The sequence below is a fragment of the Cryptosporidium ryanae genome (genome assembly GCF_009792415.1).
Source record: "Cryptosporidium ryanae isolate 45019 chromosome Unknown contig_20, whole genome shotgun sequence".
Lineage (NCBI taxonomy): Eukaryota > Apicomplexa > Conoidasida > Eucoccidiorida > Cryptosporidiidae > Cryptosporidium > Cryptosporidium ryanae.
This window is the reverse complement of record NW_027125544.1, coordinates 73,837-88,440: the sequence shown is the minus strand read 5'-3', so window position 1 is coordinate 88,440 and position 14,604 is coordinate 73,837. Positions and strand designations below refer to the sequence as shown.

The following is a 14,604-nucleotide window of genomic DNA, read 5'->3' as shown; positions in this document are numbered from 1 at the left end:
ATAGATATATGTAAATACGAATAAACATACAAAATTGCATATTTTATGTATTTACTTTAATAATACAGTATAAATACATTTGTATTGCTATTTATGTATATGAAAATATATATATTTATATATATACACGCAACTTTTATACAAATATATTTATATAAACATTAAATAAATTATTCTGAAAAAATAATCAAATTTAAAATATATAGTTTAAATTAATAAGTAGAATTTTATTGAATAATTATAATTATATAATTAGCAATTAATTTCTAAGAAAATAACATATAAATATAGATAATTCAATTATATTACGCATAAAAATGGCAAGAATTGCAATTACTGCTCTACTTATTGCATCATTGAGTATTGTAAAATGTGCAAAAACATACCTTGGCCTCACAGAATCTGTTTTAAATCAATTGTATGACAAAGGTTATACTAAGAATGAAATAAAATCACTCGTAGGAACAATAAGAAGTTCTTTTTTAAATGTATCTGAAGAAGAAAAAGGAGATTGTGGGGAAGGCTTAAAAGGACTCTTAGATAGACAACTCATTCCAGGAGATCCAGATTCATTAGAGAGAGTTTCTGGAATAATTCACAATGGCCAATTTCAGTTATATAGAGGAAAGTTACCTATAGTAAATTTATCATCATCGTCCATTGTACTTCCATTGGAAAGTTTATCAGATACATGTTTTGGTATTAGAAGTAGTAGTGGTATTGGACACAATATATGTACAAAAAGTAGAAACATGAGAAATATATGGATGAACGCTATTAGTGAACTTGTTCTTTGTTTAAAAACGGGTATTAAAACAGGTAAACTTCCTGCTGTTTCAAAAGAACAAGATTTACTTGCTGGTAGTAATGTTGGTTCTTTAAAACCAAGCGGAATAGATATCGTCATCAAGGACAGTAGTCTTGGAAAACCATTTCTCACAATTAATGGAAAACCTATATCCCAAATTATACAAAAACAGGCACTAGCTGCTCAAAATGCGATGACGCCTAAAATCAATGTAGAAAGTGAGGAAGATACCATTGAAATTCCTGCGGATGTTGAAGGTAAGTAATTTAAATTTATGTTTCAAAGCTTATATAAAAACTAATTCATTTCAGGTTCTTCAAGTCTAGATGTTTCTGGTGGATCTGCATTAACAGATGCTGAAAAACTTGCAATTCAAGGTAAGTAATATAACTTAAACTAACAATTCTACTTAATAATATATAATATTACTGATTAATTTTATTAGAATCTGATGCAGAGCATTTAATGATTTCTGTTGATGAAGCACCACCTACTGGGTATGCAGCATTACATATGTCAAATAAAAAGGGAAAAAACTAGATAATAAAAGTAATAACAGTTTAAAACTTGATAAAAAAAAATTATTTCAATATAATTTGAATATCAAATAACTGAAAATAAATTATTCTTGCCTTTTTTTCTTTTAAAACTTTCCTTTAATAAATAAATAAATATATATATATTACAAATTAAATATTGAATAATCAAATTTATTTAATAACATATAAAATCTAAATTAACTTCTTTAGAAGAACAAACTGTAATTTGAAGTATATTAGATATTTAGTATTACTTAAAACTAAATAATATGTCGGCATATTTACCCCCTCAAATTTCAAAACATCATTCAAAGCAAAATAGAGAAAAAAATTAATAAAAAACAATTTTAAAATTTACTTTTATTTTTTGTGTGCCGATACATTTTTCCCTACAATGCTTTTTTTTTTTTAATGCATGTGGATGACCGGTACTATATATATTATGCATGCATGCATATAGAGTAGTCATTTATTTATTTAAAGCCACTAGTTTTTTTAATTCCTTTTAAACTGCCTAATTATTACTTGATTTATTGGTAATGAAGCTATATTTAATTTAAATTAAAATAATATTTATGTTAAAAAAAGCATATATATATATGTATGTATATATATATATATATATATATATATATATATGTATACATACATATCTCTAATTATCAATGGTTTGGCAAGCAGAACTTGAAAAAAAACTGGAAAAGGCAGAAAATAACAAAAGTTTGTGTTTAACAATAGAAAATGGAATATTATATATATTAGAAAATGGCGATGATCATCCAATTAAAATAAATAAGAATTTAATTGATAAAATATTTGAAGCATTAAATCAGTCTTTTGTGGATAACTATTGGTCATGTTGTAATAGTTGTTTAAGGTTTATATGGACTTTAATACAAAATAATAATTTAAAATATAATGAAATAGATGAAAAAAATGTCAAAATTTTACTCAATGTTTATTATAGTATGATATCAATATCAAAGAAAAATCAGGTTGTAGAACTTGAATTTGCTACAATGTTAAGAAATATAGTTGGTTTTTTCATGTCATGGGTAGACGAATACTACTTATTAAATAATAAACTTAGTTTTGATGAAACAGATAAAAATTATTTAATTCAACATATCCCCATATTCATGAAAGATAAGATAATGCTCAAAAAATACATTTTTAGTTTGTTTGACTTATTCAAATTAACAGAGCCTAAAAGATCAAATTGTAACGATGTACTTGAATATTTATTCATAGGTCACAGCTATATTTTATCCAGTAGGTATGCAGCTGAGACATATACAATGATTCAACAAATGAACATTCAAAAACATAATATCAAATTAGATTCAACTAAATTGGTTGAATGTGTGAATAGGTTTTTATATTGTCCAGATTTTGAATTACAACTAATATTGGGTGAGTTAATATGGAGAATGTTAAAAAAAATAGATTTTGGGATAGGAATGTCACAAAAGAAGGCAATAGATAAAGAATATATTGAATTTGTTAATTCATTTAGATCATCATGGCCAGAAGGATTGATACAACTCAGATATATTAGAGGTGAAAATTTTGATTATTCATTTAGAGGATTACTTACACCATGGAATAAAACCTGTAATGGCAATGGAATGAACATATGGTCTTTATCTGGAATTCAAATAAGTATGAATATACTAGATTTAAAATTAACAACTGACATAGATATTTGTGCTTTCAGCATAACATTTAATTCAGATATTGATGAATATGATTATATTAAATTAAAAAACTCTGTAATAAATGATGAAAATACTAGCAATACTTTCAATTCTGAAAAGGAACTAAAACCACATATTTCATCGGCAGAAATACCATACTGGACAATAAAATCAGTTTTATACAATGAAATTGAAAATGAACTAAATATTAATATAGTATTTAATGAGTTACTTGAAATTAAACAAAGTTGGACAGGGTTATTTGCATCAAATATTGAGAAAAGTACAAATAAAAAAAATGAGCTATTAAAAATTAATTTGTATCTTGATGAAGATCAAGCTAATCATATTATGAGATTATTCAAGGCAAGTAGAATTGAAAAAATATACGGAATGAAAGAAATAGAAACTCCGTCTAGAAAAGTATCTATTGCAGACTCAAGAGCTATTTCAATTAGCCAATCTAATATTATTAATGATCAATTTAATATAATAGAAAGCGTTGAACCAAGTGGGATAAACTTCGAAAACATTAAAATGTCAATAGCAACAACAAAGAATTTTCAAAATGAAAGTGTGGATGATTCAGATGAAAATAAAGACTTTAAAGCATCACATGAAAATAAAGTTAGAAGAGTAAGCTTTGTGACATCAAAGGAATGTAGACAAAATGATATAAAATCAAGGAATAATAGAGAAATAAATAAAAATATATCAATTACAAAAAATAAGGAAAATAAAGACAAAAAAAAAAAAATAGAAGAGTCAATTCAAAAGAATAAAGCAGATATTATTATAATTGGTTTATTAAATGAGCAGAAGAAGTTAACACAAGAAATGGAGGAGAGAAATAACTCTAAAAGTAATTTGAATGACGAAATTAAAGAATTAAAAAATAAAAGTAAAACAAAATCTATAGAGTTGATTGAAAATTCCACGGATGAGAAGATTAATTTAAAAAATAATGAATCAAATAATGAGAATCATAAAGAGGATTTAAAATTAGCTAAAACAAATGGATCTACAAGTAATAAAAAGAAAAATCTCAGCAGTAATAAATGTAAATCTAAGGCACAAAGTGATTATATAAAATATAAAACCTCTAATTTAGAGAGTATTAAAGATAAGAAAGCTGATAATAATATCGATTTAAGTGTTCAAAATGTAAATAATGTTTTTAATGTGAATGATACTGTTAAAGATGGACTTAAAAAGGAAAACAAAGAGTCACCTGGCAAACGTATTAAAAAAAAAATAAACAAAAAAGGGAATAATAAATTAATAAATAATAGCAATGAAGATAACAAGGTAAACAATAATAATAACAATAATATTGAAAATGGAGAAAATAATGAAATCAATGAAAATAATCACAGTCATAATGTTCATAATAATGAGATAATACATGAAACAGAACAATTAGATAATTTAATAAACGATATGTATGAACTGAAAGAAAAAGAATCAAAATTAGATACTGTAATGAATGGAGAAACAAATAAAATAGAGATAAAAACTATAGATAATACATTATGTGGATTAAACAGCAAAACAATAATTGAAAAAGAAGTAAAAATTCCAGATTATAGTTTAAGTAGATTAAATTCAAGAGTTTCTTGTTTGAAAAGGGGAAGAATTAGAAAGAAAGATGATGAATACAATTACGAATATAAAAAATTCAAACAAAATCAATGCGAGAAAAATATATTAACTGAATCATTAAACTGCAATAAAAATAATTACAATGAAATGAATTCTAATAATAGCATTAATATAAATAGTTCAAAAAATACAAAATTGAAGGGAATAAAAAATAAAACAATAGATAAAGCATTTCTTGAAGAAAATATTGAACAAACACCTATAAAATTAAAAAATAATGTGAGAAATAGTTCTTCTATCGTTAAAACAGATGATAATATTAATTTTGGGGACAAAAATAATACGAATAAGGAAAAAACTATAACTACAATTGATCAAACAACGTGTCCGACAAAAGTAGATAATGGAGAAAACAATGTTAAAATATTAAATAATAACATTGAAGAAAAAAAACAAATGGAGACAATTGTTCCAAAGGAAATTGCTGTTACAGATAATAATTATCCAATATTAGAAGAATATAATCAAATTAATGATTTGGAGAACAAAAAACGCAAATATTTATCAGATACAAGATCAGAAAAACTGTTTAAAAAATGGTATAATGAAATAAATTGTGAAAATAATATTATAACAGAAAATAGTGACGGCATAAAGACACCAGAAATACTTAAAACTAAGAGAAAACAAAGGATGAAAAAGAAATCTATGGCAAAAATAGATAAAGAAACAATGAAATTACAAGGGAATAATAGCAACGATAAAAAAGAAACATCAAATATACCATTTAAGGAAAAAGACAGAGTTGAAAACGAACAGTTAAATGAATCAGAATTTGAAAATATGTGTGACGATAACATATCTGAATATACAGAAGAACATACAAATGTAGAAATAGGATATGATAACAAGTACTCATTAAGTTCACTGGAGAAATTGATTATTGATGATAACAACACAATGCTTTATTCTCCAGATCAATTTGATGATAGCATAACGTTAACAAATTACAGTTTAATGACTAAACTAGACTCTGCGAATGGAACAATAGAAAATTTACCAAGTGAGTTAAGAATATCAAATACTAAGTTGGAAGAGAAGAAAAATATAGATAATATGATTTATAAATTAGAAGAATTAAATAAAAAATTGTTAATTAAATGCAATAAAGAAGTAGAAAATTATTTTATACAAGTAAAAAAATATATAGAAAATATGTGGAGTATTAAATTGGATAAATTTAAAGAAAGAAGGAGAGAGCTTAATATAAGAATTGAAAAAAATAGAATAAATATTCAGAATGAATATGAAGATTTAAATAACAAATATACACAAATTTTTGAAGAATTATTTAATGAAATAAATAAAGAAAAAACTAAATTAAAGGAAATAACTAGTATAGATGAAGTTGATAATGAAAATAACGTATGCGTTTATCTGAATATACTTTTAGAAATGAAGAATGTGTTGGAAAAAGAGAAAAAGTTAATGGATATAAACATTGAGAAATTAATGGAAAGAAGAGAATTCGAGAAAAATAAGTATGAAAGCAAATCAAAATCAAGCAAATTAAATTTGAGACAATTATTAAAAAGAATGATGACAAGTGATGATTGAAATAGAGTTAATTATATAAAATGTAAATAAACTATAGCTAAAACATAATTAGTTTTATGAAAAATACTAAGCAAAAATCAAAATAATAATGGAAGAATTATTACTTATGATAAACAAGTAAAATATTAATAAATATAAATTAGTTAAAAGTGCATTCTCCACGAAGACCTTAAGAAATCCAAGTTCTTCTTCGTTTGATCAATTGTATTTTGGATTACTGGTATTTTAAATAGTGAAAATCTGATGAAATTAACTTCACATTCAACATCTAATTGAACATAGTTTTTAGAAGTACAATAGCATTTGTTTAATTGAGGTTCACTGTATTTATTGCAATTATCTTTGTTTTTGATTCCGCAAAAACAATAGTTTAAATTTTTAAAAGGAGTAAAACGGTGTCTTATATTTACAGTGAATGCATCATTCTCTGGGATTCCTGTAGAATTGACATCTATGCATAATAATATACCAAGATCATCACCTAAATAATACAATTTAAGATCTTCCTTGCATTTAAAACTAATTGAACCCTTTGAAGATAACCAACTCAAACCAATACCACCAATGCTAAGAGATTTCTCATATTTATAAATAATATGTTTCATAAAATCACATTTAAAAGGCTTGTGTTCAATTTCAATATTTGAAGCACCTGATAATTCCAAGTATTGAAGATATACATTTTTTTTATTATCATCACTTGTATTGGAAAGAATGTTAAATACTTTACGAATATCTATTGGCATAATAATACATGGAAACACGTTTTGAAGCGAGGAAGTTGGTATTGGATTTATATCATATTCATTTATATACTCCTCAAATTCCTGAGTTAACTTTTTATTTAATAACTCCATTATATTCGAATTCTCAATCTCACAATTATTTAATATATCTTTGTCTTGTAATTCATATAGTGGAAAACTATTAATGTTGTTTGGTATAATAATTTCAATGTTATTTCCATCAACAATTTTTTCAGCATTAGTATTACTAAATTCTTTTTCATTATCTGATTTAATACTTAAATAATTGTTTAGCGTATTGTCGCCTTGTATTGTATTGTATATTCTACTGCAAAATAATGTACAAAGCTTAGATAAAAGATCATAAACGTATTTAGTGTGAAGAAAGTGGCAAAACATTATTTCTAGACGACTATTATTCTCAATACTTGTATTTAGTTCTATAGTTACACTACCCCTTAACACCTTGCTTCCTCCTCTACGCACCATTCTTGATATTTTTGTATATTCCATTATAATTAATGTCGTGTTTGAAAGTCTTAAACCTGGAAAAACAGAATACTTTGATATTATTTCTTTATCTTCAAATAATATTGATATTGGAGAATAAAAAACAATGTGTTTATCATCTATAAATACTCGTCCATGAATCCTTTTTTTAGAATCATATCTCCAACAACATCCAAATGACATATTTGTTTTAGTGTCAATAGGTATTGTATTTAAATCATAGTTATATTTATAATAATTGTTGTTTAAATTATTATCTATATCCTTGTATTCCTCAAATTTACATTTTCTATAGTTGTATATCAAATCGTAAATAACAACTGAAATGATAATTAACGTAATAACTATGAAAATTGGATTTATAAATATAGATACGTACTTATTTATTAAATAATTTAATATATTAACCAGTATATCCAAATAATTATATTTATTAAATATATATGAATATACATATTTACATATATTATTATTAATCATCAAGTAAATACAGATACAAATATAATTAAATTTTTATTGACTTAAAACCTAATATGTTAATATTGCATTATAATTTCATCTCTGGTATCTTATTACATTTACATTAAAGGAAAAATAAATAGAAAACTTAATTATTGTTTTACTTTATTTTCAAATTCTTTTTATTGCAATATAACTGTTGTAATTAAAGAATATCGATGATTTTATTTCCACTGATATAAGTAGGTAATATTATAGTTAAATGTATATATTGTTTTTATTATTTATAAATTAAGTTCTATTTTATTTTATGAATTTTAATTTATTTTTATCTTTCTTCCGTTGGGTTTTATATACATTTTCCATCTCACCCTCTTACATTGGTATCCCCTCTTCCGCATTATTACTATTAACAATAAAAAATATTACTAAGCCCAAAAAGTCAAATTTTTTTGATTGTACCGGTGATTAATTTAACATAAAAAATAATAATATAATTTCAAAAAAAAAATGATTTGCATGTATAAAATAAACTTAAAATAATTTCAAAAAAAAAACCCAGTTAAAGTTTTATTTATTTATTCTATAAACTTTAAAAGTTAAATAAGATGAATTGGTTTGAAAAGTTAGCCTATAAGTTGAAGAAAAATGAAATAAATGAGGATTCAAAAGTAAATGGCATAATTAAAGAAGAAAATTTCGAAAATTCAATAGAATGGATTGGTAAAGAAAATAAGTGTTTGGAAAATGATTCAATTTTTAATCAGATATACGAATTAAACGGTTGTTACAGATGTAATCTGAAAATACCGGGATTTGGTTTTGGTAATTATTTATGTGATATAATATTAATGGAAAATGAATTAGCTGTATTTCATTTGATAAATAGAAATAACTTAAATATACAATGTGTTATAGCTCCAATTGCAGCAACTGCATTTGCTAAAACAACAGTAAATGATGAAGACATAAATAATAGAGTTATATCAAGGGGTGAATGGGTTATACTGCCATTCAATCACATTATAGAGATGAGGTTAATTGAAAATAACAATTTGAATATAAAAACAAAATCAGGTATAAATTATATAATAGGGGATAACACTGAATGTGTGGAAAAAATGTTAAAAATATACGAACATAATATTAGAAACGAGAATAGTTATGTAAATAGCGAAAGTGATTCATTAATAAGAAATAATGCTAAACATGAGTTTAAAATAACAAAGGCTGAGACACCAGTGTCTAACTTGGACATTTGCACTAGATCTATAACTGAAATACCTCCGTACTCAAATAAATATCCCTGTTGTATTGTTTCAATCTCAAATATTAAGCTTGCAGAAATAATCACGTCAGATTTATTCTATGGAAAATATATACTAGACCCACAGGAAACGTTTAACTTAATTATAAGTGAATGGAATATCAGTAATGAGTGTAAATACACAAATATGAGTAATTACGATGATAACAATAATGCTTGTGACTTTATTTTAAAAAGTGGATCGAATAGAGATATCCAATATAAAAAAAAAATAAATACAGGTTTGGTTGATATCTGGATATCATTTAAAGAAAAACACCAGTTACTATATCCTATGGATTTATCTTATATTCATTTATTAATGAATGTTAATTTTCATATTTTTGAAAAAGAAATTAATATCAAATTACTTTTGAGAATATTATCTTTAAATGAGTATCAGTCTCAAATGGACATAGAATGTGAATTGGAAAACACATCTGAATTGCCTTATTTAATCAGATATCAGTTTGAAAACACAACATTAAATAGTATAAAATCAACTGTTGATAGGTACATAAGTGGGATTAAAAATCAAATGGAGAATGCACACAACAGTATAGATAATATCGATAAGTCGTGTATAAATGAGAATTTAATACTGGAAAAAATAACGGATTGTGGAACTAGTTGTGGCATTGAGTTTGGTGTAAATAATAATGGTGATAACATATCGTGCAATAACAACATGTGCTGTCTTGTACACCTTGAAAAGCTATTTAATAAACTAGTAAACAATTATTAATTAATTTATTTGTTACATATATGTTTATCTAAATGACAAAAATACAACTATTTATTTGTTTTTTTCATTGCACATTGATGCTGTATTTTGAGTTTAGAGTATATACAATTTACCGCCATAATGAGACAGATTATTAAGAGGCGTCTCAGTTATAAATTGTAATAAAATCAAAGGTATAATTAGTGAATAGTAACTTTAAAATCTATAAATAGTATTTTGCCTTTTATTTTTCCTTTATTCGATAAAATAAATTAATTTACACTAAGCAATGTTAAATAAGTCAAGAGTATAACCAACAAAGGGAACAATAAAAATAAGAGCTGATGAATCTTGGTTTATATAAATATATATGTATGTATATATATATATATATATATATATATATATATTAAAATCAAAATAAATTAGCAAAAACTTGTTCCTTTGGTTATTAAATAGGATTTAAATTTAAATGAAAAGCTTGTAAATTTAGGTTTGATAGTAAAATTATGTATTTATGAAAAAAAGTGGAGTATTTCCCAATGATGATAGTATTATATATTGTTCAGATTTATTCAAATTTGATGAACAAAACTGTAAAAACATCGAGCTTTTTAACTCTGAGGGACAAATTTAGTAACACTAACTCACTGAAATAACTAAAGTGGTTTAGCTAAGTGGTTATTTTTCATCAATTACAACAACTTATGTACCTTGCCTAAATAAATATACAGAGCTTATACTATTGGTAAGTTTTTACTTCACAAATATGACACTGGATTTGTATGTTGTAATATTTGAATGGTGAAAACTGGAATTTTATCTCATGCAGCTTTCAACAAATACAATTAGTTAAAAACCAATGCATATTTTGAGACTTTTGATGTAAAATACTATATACTATGAATTAATCATATTTGGATGTAAAATAAATTAATTAATGAATGTTAATTTAATTTTATTAGATTAATTATTTATATGGAATACTGCTATGAAGATTTTCGACTCTATTCTCCTTCCACTGAAATTTACTTATGTAGAAGAAGAGTTAGCGTTATTCATTTATTTGTTAGAAATTACAAGTAAGTGAATAATACCTGAGCATTATTTCTAACAAACTACATTTACAAAATACTTGAATTTTTAAAAAAGTTAAAGTGGCTTTGTATTAATTGTTAATAAATGATTAAACTTTATTCTGTCAATAATAAATATGTAAAATTAAAGAATGATGATTAATTTAATACGCGTGTAAAATATCTGTCAATCCACTGAAATTATTATGTGGAAAAATATTATGTCTGAATTTTCTGACTTATTTTACATATTTATTATATTAATTGTAATCTTATTTTTGATAATTCGCTGTTAAATCAAGTATTAAATAGATAACGTTAAATCTAAAAGTTAATATTTTTGTTTGCAAAAATATCTATCATAAATTTTAATATAAGTTTTATTCACAAACACTGCTTTAATTTATGGGATTTATGTTACTAATTGAAAAATAAATTGCAAATCATTATTATAATTTTATATGTAGAAACAAGATATTGGAATTTTTTTATTTAATTTTCTATTAATCTAATAAAATTCACTAACATTACTTCAAGTATATGTTAATTTATTTTACGTCTAACGATGATACCGAAGACCAATAACTGACATTAGGATGAAATATTGGATCAATCTTCATCGAATAAAAAATGAATCTCGGGTGCCATGTCTCTTCATCTTAAGATGGTTAAATACATAGGGATCATGTCAATCACAGGGTTCTACAAGCAATTTAAAAATAGGATTAAAATTTTTTAAATTTGGTCCTGTTTTTATTCATAGTATATAGTAATTTATAAAAAGTTTGTTGACACTTAATCTGATTTACAATTTACCCATTAAATTTTTCAATACAGGTGATAAATATGAGCCAGCGTCTTTATTTTGAAATAATTCTTCAAAATTCCAACTTGAAAGTTATTCACCAACCAAATAAACACATACAAATTCTTATATGAATGAATATATATTGTAAATTATAATTTAATATTTAAATTAATTTTAGGTTGTAAACCTGAATATCGAATTAAAATTACATTCTTTCCTCTTCTAAATTATTATAGAGCTATTATTACTTTATTATGAATTGGAGACGATTCGTACAGTAATCATTTTATACACAAATTGGGCGAGATTAAGCTCGAGATTCTCCGCATACACAAGAGAGAAACGTTAGTTTCTTTTTTTTATAAACACGGATGGGAAGGTCTGAGATGCCTTAATACAGTTCTTTTTCAAAGAATGTATGTACTTAGTGGTTAATAGCCGAAATGGTTATAGTCTCCTAACAGAAAATCGCTCGCTATTCGTTGTTTAATAGCAGGCTTGAAATCGGTTGACTGGCAAGTGGAGTACATTCCTTCAGTTGAGGGAATTACATCTAATTAAGTCCAATTCTCGGGACGTTGAAATTTTGAAATTTTAACGAACTTAATTCAGACTACTCTAATTTCGCTCAATTTTTTTTTAAATCAATTGTCTATCTTCGTTACTTGTCATGCGTGTGTATTTTTTCTCGTCTCGGCGGGAAACTTGCTTTCCATTCATTTACTATAGTAAAACATTGTATATACTAATAATTTTAGCTTATTTTAAATATGTTAATTTTTATAATTTAAGTCAAATTATATCTTTTTGATATAATATTAAACTATGTGAGGGATGATATAATGTGGAAATAAGCAAGTAGTATTTAAATTAATTGAGTTAAAATTTATTATTGCTACAACGGTTGAGTTAATTTAGACTTTAGTTTTTTCATTTAATTTTAGTAAATTAAATTAAATCACTTTCAAATATAAAAGTTCTATTTTAAAGGTGTAACTGAGCTAAAATCTAAATTTGATACCAAACTAAGAAGATGAGATTTTTAAAGCTTTTACTTATTTTATTTACTTTGTGCGTAGCATCTAACTGTAACGTTATAGAGTTGGATAAAAATAGTTTCTCCAAATTTTTGGGAGAAAACGATCACTGTATTGTGTTATTTTACTCCGAAGACTGCACAGCTTGCGCAACAGTAATAGAAAAGTTGGACAAATTACATTTGGAATTTATGAATATCAATGTCAGTTTGGGAAAAATAAATGGTGAGAGAAATTTGAAGTTATTAGAAGAGTATCAAATAAACGATTTTCCAACTTTAAAATTTTTTAGAAAAAAAGTACCAGAAGAATATTATGGTGGTAAGGAGGATTTAGAAATATTAGAATGGACAAAAGAACAAATATCATACCCAATTAGAATGATTGAAAATAAATTGAATATAACAAAAAATAATATAGTTAATTTTTTAGAAAATGATGATGTAATATATGTTTTATATGGTACTAAAAATAGTTCTGAATATAATGTATTTTACGATGTAGCTGATTTTAATAGGTTATCTGGTAAATTTTATTTTGTTTCTTCGGAATTAATACCAAACTTGACAGAAAATAATTTTGTTGGTATTTATAATGGAAGTTTAGATATTGATTCAGTTTTAACAAGCAACAATGATAGTAAAAACAAACACAATAATTGGTTATTGTGTTTAAGGAAATATGAAAATAATGGGATTATATTTAATAAATCATTGAAAAATAGAGGAGATGTATTTGAATTTGTAAAAAGTAATCACGTTCCTTTATTTGGTGAAATATCTAGTAAAAACTTTGCAAAATATTCAGATATTGATTTAGATTTAATATGGTTGTTAGTTCCAATGGAAAACGGAAAAGGAAATCAAAGTATAAAACCGTACATTTCTATATTTACAAAAATATCGCAAGAATTTTCAAGTACATACAGAGTTGTTTGGTTAGATACTTCAGAACACTCAAAGCACTTAAGTACTGTTTTGCTTGTTGAACCTGAAATGCTTCCTACAGTTGCGATAGCTAAAACAAGACCGTATATTCTGCCACCTAATACACCCATTGAATATTCAACTATTAAACAATTTATTAATGATGTAGATTCGGGTAAAATTGAACCAAAGTTGAGATCTGAGCCTATTCCATTATATAATGAAGATGACAAGTTTACAAAAATAGTAGGAATTAACTTTAATAGTATTGTATTGGACGATAATATTAATGACTGGATTGTATTGCTAACTACTCCTTTCTGCCAACCATGTATTGATACTGAAGAAATATTAAACAAATTAAACGATGCATTAGTTATACAAGGTAATTCAAAAATTAAATTTGGTATTATAGATATAAGTGAGAATGACTTACCTAAAGATGAATATTATTCAGATTCGATACCTTCATTATTATTCTTTAACAAAAATAATTCTAACCCTTCTAAATTCAATGCTGATGAAATAAGTTACGTTAACATTAAAGAATATATTGTTAACTCAACATCTATTGAAGTTAAGAACTTATCTTTTAATGATCCAGAAAACTATAATGAATTGGTAGTTACCATTTTTCCTGAGTTTGAACAATTTTCAGATGAACCTCCAACTCAGGAGCAGATTGAATTAGTTGAAAAGTCACTTAAACATGACGAGTTATAAATTAATAGATTTATAAACGTTTCAAT

At 24.6% G+C, this 14,604-nt stretch overlaps 5 protein-coding genes across 5 annotated transcripts; 4 read left to right on the top strand and 1 right to left on the bottom strand.

The window, feature by feature from the left end:
• Positions 1–317: 317 nt before the first annotated feature.
• FG386_001067 (uncharacterized protein) lies at positions 318–1,073 on the top strand (the record flags this gene model as incomplete). Its single annotated transcript, XM_067340460.1, has 1 exon — positions 318–1,073. The coding sequence occupies one exon, from the start codon at positions 318–320 to the stop codon at positions 1,071–1,073; it is 756 nt and encodes a 251-aa protein (XP_067196970.1).
• Positions 1,074–2,012: 939 nt separating this feature from the next.
• On the top strand, positions 2,013–6,263 carry FG386_001066 (uncharacterized protein; the record flags this gene model as incomplete). The annotated part of the gene is made up of 1 exon (XM_067340459.1): positions 2,013–6,263. The coding sequence occupies one exon, from the start codon at positions 2,013–2,015 to the stop codon at positions 6,261–6,263; it is 4,251 nt and encodes a 1,416-aa protein (XP_067196969.1).
• Positions 6,264–6,406: 143 nt separating this feature from the next.
• FG386_001065 (uncharacterized protein) lies at positions 6,407–7,999 on the bottom strand (the record flags this gene model as incomplete). Its single annotated transcript, XM_067340458.1, has 1 exon — positions 6,407–7,999. The coding sequence occupies one exon, from the start codon at positions 7,997–7,999 to the stop codon at positions 6,407–6,409; it is 1,593 nt and encodes a 530-aa protein (XP_067196968.1).
• A 587-nt stretch (positions 8,000–8,586) lies between these two features.
• FG386_001064 (uncharacterized protein) lies at positions 8,587–10,029 on the top strand (the record flags this gene model as incomplete). Its single annotated transcript, XM_067340457.1, has 1 exon — positions 8,587–10,029. The coding sequence occupies one exon, from the start codon at positions 8,587–8,589 to the stop codon at positions 10,027–10,029; it is 1,443 nt and encodes a 480-aa protein (XP_067196967.1).
• Positions 10,030–12,925: 2,896 nt separating this feature from the next.
• FG386_001063 (protein disulfide isomeraseplus ER retention motif) lies at positions 12,926–14,578 on the top strand (the record flags this gene model as incomplete). The annotated part of the gene is made up of 1 exon (XM_067340456.1): positions 12,926–14,578. The coding sequence occupies one exon, from the start codon at positions 12,926–12,928 to the stop codon at positions 14,576–14,578; it is 1,653 nt and encodes a 550-aa protein (XP_067196966.1).
• Between the last annotated feature and the right edge of the window lie 26 nt (positions 14,579–14,604).